We start from the raw sequence: 16,773 nt of genomic DNA on the forward strand, positions 1-16,773 counted from the left end.
CAGTGCTTTTTCAGTAGTTCAAATTTTGTTTAAAAAAAGAAAAGAAAAGAAAGGAAGCAAAAAACACTTGACTAAACTCTAAATTCTTTGCCCGTAGGGCGTAAAAGTAACAATAATATATATTCTTCGGATAAGTTCTTCTTTTCAAAAGTCCCTGCAGCGTTCCGTGAGTAACCCCGTTTGTTGGTTAATTCTCCGCGGGTTAGGAGAGGAGTAGTGGGGGGGGCTAGGTAGGGGAAAAGGACCAAGATTATTGGAGAGTGTACACACACACCACGCCTGTGGGGAGGGAGGGGGAGGAGGGGGGCTGTTACCTTCTCCCCATCTCGTTCTGTCTGAGGAACTGGATGTTGGTGCTGCTGTCGGCCAGTTCGGGGTACTGCTCCACGGGCAGGACGTAGTACCCGTCGTATCCTTGCACCCGGCCCGTGGTCGACAGCAGCTGCTGTCTCTCGCCCTCCGTCCACAGACGGCTGCCCTCCTTGCCGTCCCGGGCCCTCTGCTGCTCCCGGGCCCAGGCACCAGCCAGGGCCCGCTGCCGCGCCAGCTCCAGCAGCCTCAGCCTCTCCTCGTCCAGCACGTCCGGCGCAAGGCCGTAGCGGATGCTGAGCGCCAGCGACGGCGCAGAGAACTCCACGGTGGCGCCTCTCCGCGAGCGGCCGCTCACTGTCACGTTGAAGCCGCCGCTCTCTAGCGCCTTGCGTCCGTTGGTGAGCCCCAGGGCCAGCAGGTCGCTGTCGGCCGAGCCCACCTTGACGAAGAAGTGACAGTCCTTCCCGTCCTGGGTGTAGTGCGTGCCGTCCAGGTAGAGGGCGCCGTTGAGCACCAGCGCCACCTTCGTGGGAATAAAACAAAATAAAATGTCAAGACTGAAAGTTTATTAACACGTCCCCAGACACCTTTATAATTACACCCGTAGGAGAAATGTGGGGACGTCTTTAGGTCTTTTTTAATGGTATAATTCCTAATCCTAATTTCGGATTTAACCAAGTATCTTTTGGAATATTAACGCTTCTGGAGAGAGATCAGACTTGACAGCGCGATGGAACATTATACCTCCCGTTTTTGGGTTGAAATGGAAGGTGGGGCTTTTCAGAGTAAAATCTGCCTCATCTGTTTGTAAAATTCCGGAGCATAAAAACTGTCAATGATGTTTTGGTACTATCATTCTGTGTTGCTGCTGTTCCACATAACAGAAAATAAAAATAAATCAGATTCTATTGCTAGTTTGATCAGTTCAACTACCCTTAATTTAAAATAACTAAACCTAACCTTAAAATAACTAAGAATTGAAAATAGCCGATCTATAAACTCAAAACACTGCGACGTGTTGTGAGCTTATAGATCTGCAATTTCCGGTGAGCGATGTGCTTCCATAGAAGCACATGCTGAAATCAGTCTTGGCGACTGAGAACTTGAATCTGTGCACCTTGCGGCCGTCGTCGCTGGCCATGGATGACACTCCGGCCACTACGCGGTGGTCCTCCTTCACGGCTAGCATCACGCCGCGGCCTATGATGGGTGTGTTGGTGCCAAACCAGTGGCCGGGCTTGTCCGTGCGCCCCCCGCGCCGCTCCTTGTCGAGGAGACGCCCCTCGAGGGCCATGAAGGCTTGGTTGTGACGTTCCGCCGCTTGCTGCACGCCTGTGATAAGCTACGAGAGAAAGTGGACAGGGATTAATGTACAATGGCGATAATAACGACAACTAGTGCTATAAAGAAAATGTACATCAGTTTGCTGTTGTTCATCTTTCTTGCTGCATGGATGTATTTGATTTGACTTGATTTTTTTAAGAGAAAGTGGACAGGGATTAATGTACAATGGCAATAATAACGACAACTGGCAGGTAGTGTTTTGTGTTTGTTTGTTTGTTTGTCATGTTTATTTTGAATATGCAAATAAAAACAGAAACAATTCTTTGCATTTTGAATCACAAAGAAAAAACTATTAAAATAAATAGATTAAAATATAGCAAAAGAAAACAAAAGAAAAGACAAATAAAGAGTGCTATAAAAATTACATTAGGTTGATTCATTGCTGCATGAATGTATTTGATGTGATTTATTTGATAAATTGATACATAACATGATACAATTCACCAAGGTGCATAGAATTAGGATAGTGCAAACAGTTAGAAGACTTAATTCCATTGGGGTCCCAGAATGCATAATGGCAGCATAGCTCTCATCTATCTATCTTATTGATCTCATCTAAGATACTTCTATAAGTAGTATCTATCTTACTGACAAAACATGTGTTATTCTATTATCATAATAGCTAAATAAAAATGACTGTGGTGTAAATGTATATATATACACACACACACACACACACACACACACACACACACACACACACACACACACACACACACATATATATATATATACCTATATAGATAATTTATTATTCCATTTATATTATAATGTTCTATATTCTGTATATTTTATTGTTTATATATTGGACATTACATGGATCACAGCATTGCAGCATGCTCTTATGACCATGACGGACATATCACATCTCTAATTACATTTAACACCATTTACAAAAATAAATAAATCCTGGATTCCACTCTGGACTGGATTCTGTAGAAGCAAATTTGTAACCAGATAAAGGAGAATAGAAATAAGCCATTTGGCTCTAATTGTGTTTATTTAATCCTTTTGATGATTTCTAATGATTCTGGCTGTAACTGGCTATTTGATTTTCTGACGGGTAGGCCCCAGTGTGTGCGCATAGGAGGGAGAACCTCATCCACAATTCTCACCAGAACCGGTGCGCCCCAAGGCTTCTGCCTCAGTCCTCTGCTGTACAGCTTGTTTACATTTGATTGTGTCGCCAGATATGAGAATAACATCATAATTAAATTTGCGGATGATACCACAGTGATCGGACTGATAACCGACGGTGATGAGAGGGCCTATAGGAGGGAGATAGAGGATCTAACTCTATTGTGCGATAACAACAACCTCTCACTTAACACCAATAAGACCAAAGAAATCATTGTAGACTTTAGGAAGTCCCAAAGGTATCCACACCCCCATTTCCATCAAAGGGTCATCTGTCGACATAGTTGATAACTTTAAATTCCTGGTAGGGCTGCACAATATATCGTTATCGTATCGATATCGAGGTATGAACATGCACAATATCAGTATCGCAAAAAGGCAACGGTATCGCGATATAGATATATCGTCGACATATCGATATATCGTATAGACGATATATCTCGGATCGACAATATATCGTCCACTTCTAAAGCCAGCCCTCTATTTTAGCCTGTGCCCCTCGGAAAATAAAGCATCACTCGTTTGTCCCTCTGTCCTGTTGTAGCCTGGCTCCAGCCCTGCATCGCTAGCCAGGTCCATTAAGAAAATATGTTCTGGCGATTCAGGTCTGGAGTCTCCCGACGACGGTGTCAGCTAGGGCTGCACGATATATCGTCATCGTATCGATATCGAGCCCATATCGTACGGCATACTATGGCACGCCGTTTTTCATCATTTTTGAGGATTTAAAAAAAAATGAAAAAACGACGGGTTATAGCCCATGTTTTTTGAAATTTTGAAAAAAAAAGTTAGCCTAGTTTCTCATCATTTTGGACCGTGGGCTATAGCCCATATCGTACGGCATACTATGGCACGCCGTTTTTCATCATTTTTGAGGATTTGAAAAAAAAGAAAAATGGAAAAAACGATGGGTTATAGCCCATGTTTTTTGAAATTTTGGAAAAAAAAGTTAGCCTCGTTTCTCATCATTTTGGACCGTGGGCTATAGCCCATATCGTATGGCATACTATGGCACGCCGTTTTTCATCATTTTTGAGGATTTGAAAAAAATGAAAAAAACGATGGGTTATAGCCCATGTTTTTTGAAATTTTGAATAAAAAAGTTAGCCTCGTTTCTCATCATTTTGGACCGTGGGCTATAGCCCATATCGTACGGCATACTATGGCACGCCGTTTTTCATCATTTTTGAGGATTTGAAAAAAATGAAAAAATGAAAAAAATGATGGGTTATAGCCCATGTTTTTTTAAATTTTGAAAAAAAAGGTTAGCCTCGTTTCTCATCATTTTGGACCGTGGGCTATAGCCCATATCGTACGGCATACTATGGCACGCCGTTTTTCATCATTTTTGAGGATTTGAAGAAAAATAAAAAATGAAAAAAACGATGGGTTATAGCCCATGTTTTTTGAAAATTTGAAAAAAAAAGTTAGCCTCGTTTCTCATCATTTTGGACCGTGGGCTATAGCCCATACCGTACGCCTGGGCATACATATCACAGACACATTCACATGGTCACTCAACAACGAGTACATCCTCAAGAAGGCGCAGCAGCGACTGTACTTTCTGAGGCGCCTTAAAAAATTTGGCTTAAGTACAAAAGGACTAGTGAATTTTTATCGCTGTATAATTGAAAGTGTCTTAACTGCCTGTATCACAGTGTGGTACGGTAACACGACCACTCAGGATTGCAATAGGTTGCAGAGGACCATTAAAACAGCAGCTAAAATCATCGGCACTACAGAATTACCCAGTCTCCATAACATCTACACCACTCGCTGTATGAAAAAAGCCCATAACATCATGGAAGACACCAGCCACCCCGCAAATACCCTGTTCAAACTACTCCCTTCCAAAAAACGCTACCAGAGCATCAAATCTCGTACCACCCGTCTCAGTTTTTACCCGCAGGCAGTCAGGCTGCTGAACAGCTGACCTCGAACTGTATTGCACTTCACTTCACTTGCACTTTTCCTTTCCTGTTTTTTGTCTTTTTCTTGCACTATAGATGTTTGTTTATGTCCTGTGTATGTAAGACTGAGAGTGCTCTGAGCAAAATAATTTTCATTGTATGTATACTCTGTATCTATACAAATGACAAATAAACCTGAACCTGAACCCGATTCCAATTAATAAATAATTCTTTGATCTCTTTCTCTCAGCCTGGCTTTTTTGCTGGTATGTTGGTAGTCATTGCACTTGGTTGGTAGAGTTTTCCCTTATGGCCCCAAAGCATTGGAAATATGGATCAAAAACAAAACACACAGGTCCTGGACGTAAGGTAAGAGTAGGAATGGACCTGGTGAGACGTAGTGTAGGAGAACCCGATGACCATAAGGAATTAGGATACATCACTGAGGATACGTCCCAGGTGCATCCATGCAATGCATTTTAGTTTGTTTTACTATATGTTGACCTCATTAACACTTTTAGTGCCGGAAGTGCATCAAAATAGGAGCTCTGGGGTGCCGGAGTTGTCTGATCGCTTTTACTCTGAAAGCCATGAACCGGAAACACTTTCCTAAAAAAGTTGACTTGACAAATTGACCTAAACATCCCGATCATTTTAATTTATACGATATATGATCCAAAAAGCGTTCATATTTTGCGGGTGAGACGGATGAGGAGCAGAAATGAAGCGCCAGCATATCGATTCATTCATCACCACGGAGAGCGCCCTGGATTAGGAGATACGCGTCATTCTTTCCGCCGCGCTAACATGGGAGTCAATAACAAGCTAATAATTGCACAGAGCGTTAGCATACGGCAAGCGAAAAGCGAAATGCCAAAAAAATAAATAGGAAAAATTCTGAATATTCTTATCTCGTCCCGTATCATTGAGGATGCGCTATGACGTACAGACACGTTCAAGGCTACAATCGTTTCTAATCCTATTGTCAAATTTTAATTCTTCATTTCAATTTTCATTCTGTTTTAATTGATGAAGCCATGTATATTTGATTTTAACTATTTATACCTGACACATACGATTGCATCATGTCACATTGAGCTGATTGATTGATTGAATCAATACTGTCAAACAACAGTTTGCAGGAAAATGATGAGGATGATGAGGTTGATCAGTGGTGATTTCGTCGACTAATACTAAAACGGAAAATGTTTGTCGACTACCTTTTTTCACTGACAAAAACTAAATAGAAACTAAGCTATGATGGCTAAGACTAAATATATTGACAATTTCGTCAACAAATACAAACTAGACATAACTAAAATTGCTTCATCACAGCGCATTAACGGCTATTTTCAGCAAGTGTAAAATCAGCCATTACGACGGCATCAAGGCCCGCCAAAACATATTACAGTCAACTAAATCAACTGTAGATTTAGTCAACTAAAATCTTATGATATTTAGTCGACTAAAAACTAGACTAACACTAAAACATTCCAGGTGACTAAAACGTGACTAAAACTACATGAAAACTATTCAAGGGACTATGACTAAAACTAATATAGAAATTTGCTGTCAAAATCAACACTGATTGATGATGATGATGCTGATGATGATGACGACATACCTGCCCGTTCTCACAATGCTGGCTGGCCAGCAGCTCATAGGGAGGCTCAACAAAGTACAGCGAGTGGCGAGGGAACCCTGGGATTATGTTGCTGAGTTGGAAGCCGAACATGACCAACCAGCTCTTCACATCTACAGTGGCACATCGGAGGGAAATCAGATAGAAAAAGTGAAGTTAAACAACAAAGACATGTATCTAAGTAATCTAACACAGTGGTTTTCAACCATTTTCATATCAAGGCCTATTGTATATTCTGCATCTGACCCACAGATCCTCCATTTGATGAGATTTAGCCTCTGAGAACATTTTGTCGTTGGATAAGATTTTGTCCACAATTCCAAGCTGTATTTTATTGACATTCTTACCATGGGAGAGATAACAGGCAAATGTTGATCAAAATAACAATTCTACATTCTCAAATTGTGAAGAATTCATGTAAATTAAGTAATGCAGACGTATAACAATAATGTAACTCTTGAGAGCGTAAAAATAAACCAAATGGGCCCGTAAAGGTCCGTTTGGTTTCTTTGTAGAACATGCAGTTTCTTTGTAGCATTTGAAGGAGAATTCCGGAGCGGGTGCGTAGCGCTAATCTGACGTCCCGATAATACAACATTACTAACCCTACCTATAATTTTGGAGGTCCTTGACATGAAAATGTTTGAGAACGATTGAGGTCTAAATGGGTTAAAACAATAAATATAGGAAATATAGTGGCCCTCTCCATCGTCAGAGTTGCACATCCCAGTGCTCTAGGCCAGGACTTCTTGACCTTTCGTCTGTTAATTATTGTTCTTATCTTGTGATACTATACCTTGTGAATACTCTCTCCAATGATTGTGCAATGCTGCTATTGTGTATTGTCTGTGTGTGTTTAAAACGTTGATGTACTAGTGGGGCGAAGGTGGCTCAGGGGTAGAGTGGCTGGATAGTAACCGTAAGGTTGCCAGTTCGAACCCAGGCTCCCCCAGAGTTACTGTTGAAGTGTCCTTGAGCAAGACACTGAACCCCTAATTGCTCCCGATGTGAATGTAATGCACAATCTCTGTACAGTATGGTGCACTTTTTCCCAAGACAAATTTCCACTCGTGGGACAATATCTCATCTAATCTCTAACCTGTGACGTAGTTCTTGACGTCCAGCACGTCACTGAGGGGGTTGTTGTTCTTGAACATGTACAGGTTGAAGGGCGCCGGGTCCTTGCCCATCTTGGGCCAGACGGTGTAGTCGGGCGAGGTCCAGCGTCCGGCCAGCACGTCGTAGTCCCGCTGCGTGAAGTGGACCAGCTTGGTGAGCGGGTCGTACAGACCCCCGTGGAAGCCCACCACCAGCTGGAACTCCGGGTTCGAGTCCAGGTACACCTCCCCGTAGGCCGTGTACTGAACCTGCGGCGCGCACACGCACGCACACGCACACACACACACACACACACACACACACACACACACACACACACACACTTTGAATTACTTGCATTGATTTTCCTGAAAACAAAAGTAAATCATTTAGGTTTGTTTTCGCCAGATACAGTAACTCCCAGATTTCAGTCATCATTTGATTCTTGATAAATCAAATGATGGCTGAATTCTGTGATTTAGAATGGCTCCGTTCGTTACCTGTTTGATCATCTGTCCGTTGCTGCTGAACACAGCGAGGGGAGTGCCAGTGTTGTCTGAGGCGATGTAGTACTCCTCTCCACTGCTCACCTCCATGGCAAACAGATGGCCCTGATATACAACCACACAGATACTACTGTTAAAGATACCATCATGAAAATAATGAAAAAATTATGATTTGGTAAAAAAGGATGAAAGAAAAGGATGATTTGGTAAAAAGTTTGAAAAAAAGGATGATTTGGTAAAAAAGGATGATTTGGTAAAAAGGATGAAAAACAGATGATTTGGTAAAAAGGATGAAAAAATTATGATTTGGTAAAAAGGATGAAAAAAGGATAATTTGGTAAAAAGGATGAAAAAAAATGTTTTGCCTGTTCTCTCTCTATCATACCAACATCAATACAGCATGGAATTGTGGACAAAATCCTATCCAACGACAACAAAACATTTTACGTTTTGGGCTTGAGAGGCAAAATCTCATCAAAATGGTGGTCCATGACTCAAATGCACATTAAATAATGGGCCTTGATACAAAAAGGGTCAAAAACCATTGCTCTATAATATGATTACTATGGGAATATATGTATACAGTAGCCTACCTGCAGGTCGTAGTAGAGCGAGGAGATCTCGGAGCTGGAGTGGTTGAAGATGTGTGTGACTCTGGCTGGGTGGTTGAGGTCGGCATAGAAGAACTGCAGGTGCTGGCCCAGGCTGTTCCGTGTGGACACCTGTCCAAGTAAAACATTTAATAAAACTAAAACCCTTACAAATTTAGCTTTTAACAAATTTAGCTGCCTTTGACAGAGTATTTCAGTCAGTTTTGTAGGGCGTTGCTGAAAATGAGCACTTGTGCTAAGCTACTACCCTGGGTAAATAAAGGATAAAAGAATAAAAGAAAAGAAAAAAAAAACTGATAATTAATGTACTTTATCGCTATGAAATGTTTAGCTGAAAACCAACTTTTAACACTGACCTGGTTGCAAGGCAATGCTTTGCATATCCTCCCCCCCCCCCCGCCCCAGCACATATGCGTCCCATTAAAAGTAGGATCTTCTTTGGCTCTTTTCTCTGAAACTACCAGCACTGTCCGTGGTGATGATGATCCATCCGATGTGATCGTAGTAGGATGTGATTTGTGATTTTTCATCACATCGCGCACAACATATTAATAACAACGCACCCGGCGGCCCAGTCCGTCGTAGTGGTACTGCACGCTCCAGCCGCCCGGCCCGCGGCTGTAGGCTCTCAGCAGCTGGCCCTTGGAGTTGTAGTCGAAGACGTCCTGGCCTCGCTGGCCCAGCATGCCGTCCTCGTCCAGGCGGTACTGCACGTCGCCCAGGCGCGTGATGCGGTCGCGCAGGTCGTAGCGCAGCGGCATGAGGCGCGCGCTGTTGCCTGGGTTGAGCAGGTGCAGGTTGCCGTTGAGGTCGTAGCTGTAGCGCCACGTCGACCAGTCGTTCACCTGCGGACGGGAATAGAAGGAACGGCGTGTAAATATGGAGCTGCAATTTGCAACTAGTGTGACCACTAGATGTCCCCCTTTTGCATGGTACAGTCCCTCATGGTAAAGTCCCTCATGGTACAGTCCCTCATGGTACAGTCCCTCACATGGTACAGTCCCTCATGGTACAGTCCCACATGGTACAGTCCCACACATGGTACAGTCCCACACATGGTACAGTCCCTCATGGTAAAGTCCCTCATGGTACAGTCCCTCATGGTACAGTCCCACATGGTACAGTCCCTCATGGTACAGTCCCTCATGGTACAGTCCCTCACATGGTAAAGTCCCTCATGGTACAGTCCCTCACATGGTACAGTCCCTCATGGTACAGTCCCTCATGGTACAGTCCCTCATGGTACAGTCCCACATGGTACAGTCCCTCATGGTACAGTCCCTCACATGGTACAGTCCCTCATGGTACAGTCCCACATGGTACAGTCCCTCATGGTACAGTCCCTCACATGGTACAGTCCCTCATGGTACAGTCCCTCATGGTACAGTCCCTCATGGTACAGTCCCTCATGGTACAGTCCCTCACATGGTACAGTCCCACACATGGTACAGTCCCTCACATGGTACAGTCCCACATGGTACAGTCCCTCATGGTACAGTCCCTCATGGTACAGTCCCTCATGGTACAGTCCCTCACATGGTACAGTCCCTCATGGTACAGTCCCACATGGTACAGTCCCTCATGGTACAGTCCCACATGGTAGTCCTTCACATGGTACAGTCCCTCATGGTACAGTCCCTCATGGTACAGTCCCACATGGTAGTCCTTCACATGGTACAGTCCCTCATGGTACAGTCCCACATGGTACAGTCCCTCATGGTACAGTCCCACATGGTAGTCCTTCACATGGTACAGTCCCTCATGGTACAGTCCCACATGGTACAGTCCCTCATGGTACAGTCCCACATGGTAGTCCTTCACATGGTACAGTCCCTCATGGTACAGTCCCTCATTTTCAACACTGTTCAGGCATCCCACAAATAGAGACTCTGTCCCACATTGTGACTGGCAGGAATCAGTGTTCAAATGCCCCAATAGTTCGTCCCCGAATAGTTGACATTCTGCTGTAAAGCTCTCTCATTGTCTCTTTTACAGCAAGATGTGTTTTAAGCTAAATTAAGTTAAAATAACATGAGGATTTACATTTTAAACAAAATGTGAGGTGCCAGCTGGGGTTTAATAATGAATAGCCAATATTAGGCGTATGGTTGAATATGACGTCAAGGCATTTATAGCAACTTAAGTGATATGTTGCTAACCAAGTCCCGTCCCATCCCTCAAATAAACAGTTTGGATCTGGTCACCCTATCACTAGATTTTAACCCATTCTGACCTGGCACCCGTTTTGGTGTTAGCATCATGTTATGCTTTAGCTATTGAAAAATAGCAGATCTACAAGCTCATAGCGCGCCACCGAGTGGCGCGCTATGAGCTTGTAGGTCTGCTATTTTTGAAAAATCGAAGAACGACTGACATTTTTATAGAATCTGATCTCAGGTCAGAATGGGTTCATCGGACCAGTGTGTGTCCAGTGGAAACCTCGTATGAATCTGATCTCAGGTCAGAATGGGTTAATTACATTTCTTTATAATGGGTTGAATCTAGAGTTGCAACACCCTGCAAAAAGTCTGATCTGCTTGTATTAAACAACGTTACACTCACTGACATTGCACCTGTAGGGCAAGCTGGAATGATCCTCTTTCAATCTGCAAATGTTTGTTCCATAAAAATCCACCGTAGACGTTACTTTCTGTCAAGAAATTCCGTGCAGGTGATCATTTTTGTTCATGATGGATCATGATGCCATTTAATACAAGCAGATGGGACTTTTCCATTTGGATGAATGGGCTGTCAATGGAGCATGTTGCAACTCTAGATACAACCCATTATAATGAAGAAAAAAACGTATAAACATGGCATTATCACTCATGTAGTAGTAGTTCAATTTAAAGGCGCTATACCTTGACGCCGCTGAGCTGTCCGTCTCCGTCGTACTCGTAGCGGTACTGCGTAGTGTTGGCGTAGGGGCCGATCTTCAGCTCCCTCTTCACCACGCGGCCCATGCTGTCGTACTGCACCGTCATCCAGTACATGAGCGAGCGGAAGATCTCGTACTGCACCTCCTTGATGGTTTGATTGAAATTGAGTTGATATGTATTCACACAGTATGCAGAATGGGTACAGTTCAAACGAAGTCAATACAAAAACTGCTACTTTGAGAATTAAACCATTTAAGACCATTTAAACCATTTAAACCATTTAAGACGTGTTTACATCAGGGTCCTCTATTTTCAATTCATCAGAGAACAGTGTTGATTTTGACAGCACATTTTGATTTCTTTTTTTGTCATAGGGCCCTATCTTGCCACCCCTTATCCCTAAACGTCCTTGCCTTTTTTACTATTTTGAAAAACAAAATAATTATAATTGAATAGTGAACGTGAACGTGTCAATGTAGATCGGCTAGTTGAACTATTCAAAAAATATTTTAAAAATAATAAAATAAAGAAAAAAAAGGCACAGCAGTTTAGGGATAAGGGGTTTAGCATGGACAAAAATAGAGCCCATAGGGCTCCATTTTCATTCAATCTTTCTAAATAAACTGTTTGTGTGCTTGGTTGCACACTGAAGACAGCCGACAACGCGTCGACACGTTGTGAGCTTGTAGATCGGCTATCTTCAGCGTGCAACCAAGCACACAATGACTTTGTGTGCTTGGTTTCTGGATATTTTGTCCAGTGTCCACTAGACATTTTAGTCTAGTTTTTATTTGTTGACAAAATTGTCAATATACAGTACATTCTATTTAGTTTATGTTTAGTTTTCGTCAGTGAAAAAAGGTAGTCCACAGACATTTTTTGTCATAGTTTTAGTCAACGAACGAACACTACCTTGATGCGCCCGTGCGTGTCAAAGTGTTTGCTCAGCGTCATGACGGCCGTGGTGATGATCTGGTTGATGTCGTAGTAGATCACTCCGAACTTCCCAAAGTGCTCCACCTAGTCGGCGGGAAAATGGAGAACGTTTACAGAAAGCGTGAGTTTGTATTTTATTACATTTTTTCCACCATACAGACTTTATGGTGGAGAGAGAGCACGTAGAAACATCATCCCTAGATCAGTGACATCATCTCTACATCAGTGACATCATCTCTACATCAGTGATATCATCCCTAGTTCACTGACACTATCATCAGTGACATCATCTCTACATCAGTGATATCATCCCTAGTTCACTGACACTATCATCACTGACATCATCTCTAGATCAGTGACATCATCTCTAAATCAGTGATATCATCCCTAGTTCACTGACACTATCATCACTGACATCATTGCAAGACGACGAGCGAAGTGGGCGTGACACTATACCTTGCCAGAGATCTCGTCGTAGCGGTAGAGGTCGACGGGCAGTGGCGTCTCGCTGATGACGGGCTTCATGCTGGCGATGCGGAAGCTGTTGTCGTGGTAGGTGTAGTCGAAGCGTGCGTTCACCATGCCCTCCTCACTGAAGCGGTAGATCTGCTTGTCGACGAGCGGGCCCATCTTGCGGTAGCGTATGGTGCACGAGAAGCCGCCGCCGCTCTGCAGCGACACCATCTTGAGCACACCGGCCGTCTCGTCGTAGCCGAACGACACCGCAGTGCTGTCGTACACGATCTCGGCCAGCTTGGCCAGCTTGCCGTACCTGTAGATGTGGCAGGGGGAAAAAAGTACTCGAATGATTGAGCGAATGAATCAAAGTTTTACTTTTAATACTGCAATGTAGAAGTACTCTGTTACAATTTACAATTTAAGCATTTTATCAGGCACTCTTAATCCAGAGCGATTTACAGAACAATACAAGGTAATACATCAAATACATAGAAATAGCTAAGAACCTAATATCTGACTAACAGTAGATTATCTGTACAGTGAAGCTACAGTATACAATCGTATACATTATAGATTGCTACAGTACGTGCTATGTCTACATGAAATGTTAAATTATAAATCTAATGAAATGCGAAATTATGAATCTAAATTAAAATTACATACATTTTCAATGTTCTTTTACAAGTAAAAGTCCGGAATTCAAAATGTACTTGAATAAAAGTATTGACGTGAAAATGTACTTAAAGTAGCAAAGTATTAATATGCAGAATGGCTCATTTCAAGTTTTCAAATGTATAATAATCTTTTGATTATTATAGCATTGTGAGCTTCAAAAGGCTGAAATGTATAGGCTGAAGTGGTTACTGTATGTTTTCAAAATCTACAAAGTAACTAGTAAGGTTTTCAAAGAATTATAGTAAAGTGGGAGGCACTGGGGGGGACACTGTCTGATGAGGAACTGGGGAGGCACTGTCTGGGGAGGCACTGTCTGGGGAGGCACTGTCTGGGGAGGCACTGGGGGGGCACTGCCTGGGGAGGCACTGTCTGGGGAGGCACCGTCTGGGGAGGCACTGTCTGGGGAGGAACTGTCTGGGGAGGCACTGTCTGGGGAGGAACTGGGGGGACACTGGGGAGGCAATGGGGGACACTGGGGGGCACTGTCTGGAGAGGAACTGGGGAGGCACTGTCTGGGTAGGCACTGGGGGGGGGCACTGTCTGGGGGGGCACTGTCTGGGCACTGGGGGGACACTGGGGAGGCAATGGGGGACACTGGGGAGGCACTGTCTGGAGAGGCACTAGGGAGGCACTGTCTGGGGAGGCACTAGGGAGGCACTGGGGGGGCACTATCTGGGGGGCACTGTCTGGGGATGCACTGGGGGGACACTGGGGAGGCAATAGGGGGACACTAGGTGCACTGGGGGCCCTGTCTGGGGAGGCACTGGGGGGGCACTGTCTGGGGAGGCACTGGGGGGACACTGGGGAGGCACTGGGGGGACACTGGGGGGTCACTGTCTGGGGAGGCACTGGGGCGACACTGGGGTGCACTGGGGGGACACTGGGGGCCCTGTCTGGGGAGGCACTGGGGGGACACTGGGGGGGCACTGTCTGGGGAGGCACTGGGTGGACACTGGGGGGGGGCACTGGGGGGACATTTAGTCTTACTATTAAGTCATCATAGCTTCATTTTCATTTAGTTTCCATTTAGTTTCCATCAGTGAAAAAAGGTGTACAGTCGATGAACATTGTTTCGTCATAGTACTAGTCGACGAAAAAGCAACACTGGTTACTGCCGTACGCGTACCTGTAGAGGACGCGGCGGCCCGTGCCCAGGAAGTGCGTGGCGCGCGGCCGGCCATCCTCGCTGAAGTCATGGATGACTGAGGCGTTGCTCTCTGGCGGGTTGTACGTGTTGCGCACGTAGCCCACCGACACGTGCGTGCACATGGTGTGGCGCGCCACGCTCGGCATGGTGACAGCGGTGACGCGGCCTGCCGCATCGAACTCGAAGATGTACTGCCGCTGGCTCTGCAGGAGCAGCACCATGGACTGGAGGGAAGCAAGGAAGGACACACACAGAGGTCGTTAATCGTTATAGTTATAACTAAAACAAACGGGGAAAAAATCACACCCGTATGAAGACAAGTGAAGGGCGCTCTCAATTACACCAATTACACCAAGTTACACCAAACTTGAAACATACCTTAGGTGGTCCCTTATTGGCCAAGGGTTTTTCAATTTATGTATAAGCTAAATCTGTAGTAACTGAATATTCTTTTCTTAAATCTTTTCTTGAGTTTTTGAGGGGCGCTAGCCCCTCCTATGTACAGGTTTAATGTTTGTATTTAGTTGTTTATGTGTTTGTTTTAAAAACTCCATTGACAATAAAAATAATTTAATTTAATTTGTATCAATGTTTGCCTGTTATCTCTCCTATAGTACCAACATCATGGAATTGTCGACAAAATCTTATCCAATGACAACAAAATATGTTGGGTCTGAGAGGCTAAATGTCATCAGATGGTGGTCCGTGACTCAAATGCCAAATAAATAATGGACCTTGTTTAGACCTAAGGCAGATTCTGCAAAATCTAAATCCTTACACGGTTTTCTGAAAAAATCCTGTTTCAATGTCAGACTATCTCAAACGTTTTCATGTCAAGGACCCCCAAATATGATAATGCATTTGGACCGCCAAACCCCCACATATGTTGTCCGGGGGTCCCCCACAAAGCAAAGATTTGAGTTAAAATGTTCGCTTTAAAGATATATTTAAAATATATTCAAAGATTTGCACAAAGTTTCACGAATTTCCTAAAATAGCACTAAAATACACTGTGGCCAGTAAGTCCAGTTTTGATGTCATATTACAATAATGTATTTAATTTGTTTTTACACTTTACAGATCAGGAGGTTAACACGTTTGTCAATGTTATCATGAAAACAATTAGAAAAATAAATTGTTTTAATTTCTACTTTAACTGTATACATTCCTGCGCATACCATCTTTCATGTTCTACGTTATTGCACGTACGTGTACCCCTGTACACGTCCCCACATTTAAGAAACACTGCTATCAATTATGTATATTGTCACTGCAATTCTCTAGTCCAAAATTGATATGTTCCCCCCTATTCTCTCTGTATGTCCCTGGTGGCTTTTAATCCTCTGATGAGAAGCATAACGCAACAAAGGTTTAGACCCAGTGAAATTAAAATTATGTTTTTAGAAAACCACACTTTTAGAGCATATCCGTGGTCATACCTAACAACCAACACAATTGAGAAAATGTCAATCTATGTGTATTTTTATATCAAAAGTCCATAAAGCCAATTTTAATTACTTCCATTGAACGAAACGTAATGACGTGTGAAGTCCTGCATGCATATAAATTAATCTTGATTTCATTCACCTGTTTGGTTCCCATTGCTGTGCGATATCAAGATGATATCCAGACCGTATTACTCAGTTTAAACATAATCAGCACGCTAAAAGATGTATCATATAAGCCGACGTAGTAAGCCACGTAGTAGCGTCTGCCTCAGTCGCCGACCAGTAAACAGACTGAAACTTCAAAATACAATAGCCCAAGAAGCCATATTGCACCACATCTTTAACGTATACCTTGTCCAGGTAGCTGTAGCTCCAAACCTTGCCGTCCACAAAGGAGCGGGACAGGACGCGTCCCTGCGCGTCAAACTCGGTCCTCTCGCTCATGCTGCCTCGCTGCAGGCCCACCAGCTGTCCCGTGGGCGAGTAGGAGACGTTGACCACGGCCAGGCTGCTGCTGGGGAGCCACATGGCGGGACGGCCCTGCATGCCGTGGGGTATGGTGTTGATTTTCACAGCAAATAATTTCAATTTAGTCTTAGTCAAAGTCTTTTTGAATTAGTCGACTAAAATGTATTTCGGCAGGCCTTGATGGCGAACTTGGTTGCATGC

The 16,773-nt window shown here is 43.8% G+C and overlaps 1 protein-coding gene across 1 annotated transcript in view; it reads right to left on the bottom strand.

Annotated features, from left to right (window-relative positions):
• Positions 1 to 240: 240 nt before the first annotated feature.
• The window catches only part of tenm2a (teneurin transmembrane protein 2a), a 135,712-nt gene continuing 119,179 nt past the window's right edge, over positions 241 to 16,773 (bottom strand). Inside the window, exons 30-41 of the mRNA XM_080773907.1 lie at positions 16,456 to 16,644; positions 14,636 to 14,880; positions 12,832 to 13,147; positions 12,352 to 12,459; positions 11,422 to 11,583; positions 9,124 to 9,405; positions 8,543 to 8,671; positions 7,944 to 8,054; positions 7,445 to 7,712; positions 6,328 to 6,458; positions 1,430 to 1,654; positions 241 to 835 (exon numbers count right to left, since the gene is read on the bottom strand). Coding sequence (XP_080630033.1) covers positions 311 to 835; positions 1,430 to 1,654; positions 6,328 to 6,458; positions 7,445 to 7,712; positions 7,944 to 8,054; positions 8,543 to 8,671; positions 9,124 to 9,405; positions 11,422 to 11,583; positions 12,352 to 12,459; positions 12,832 to 13,147; positions 14,636 to 14,880; positions 16,456 to 16,644 — 2,691 coding nt within the window. The 3' untranslated portion in view covers positions 241 to 310. The remainder of the gene's footprint in view (positions 836 to 1,429; positions 1,655 to 6,327; positions 6,459 to 7,444; positions 7,713 to 7,943; positions 8,055 to 8,542; positions 8,672 to 9,123; positions 9,406 to 11,421; positions 11,584 to 12,351; positions 12,460 to 12,831; positions 13,148 to 14,635; positions 14,881 to 16,455; positions 16,645 to 16,773) is intronic.

The sequence above is a fragment of the Protomyctophum bolini genome, assembly GCF_963924005.1.
Source record: "Protomyctophum bolini genome assembly, chromosome: 10".
NCBI classification, from domain to species: Eukaryota; Metazoa; Chordata; class Actinopteri; order Myctophiformes; family Myctophidae; genus Protomyctophum; species Protomyctophum bolini.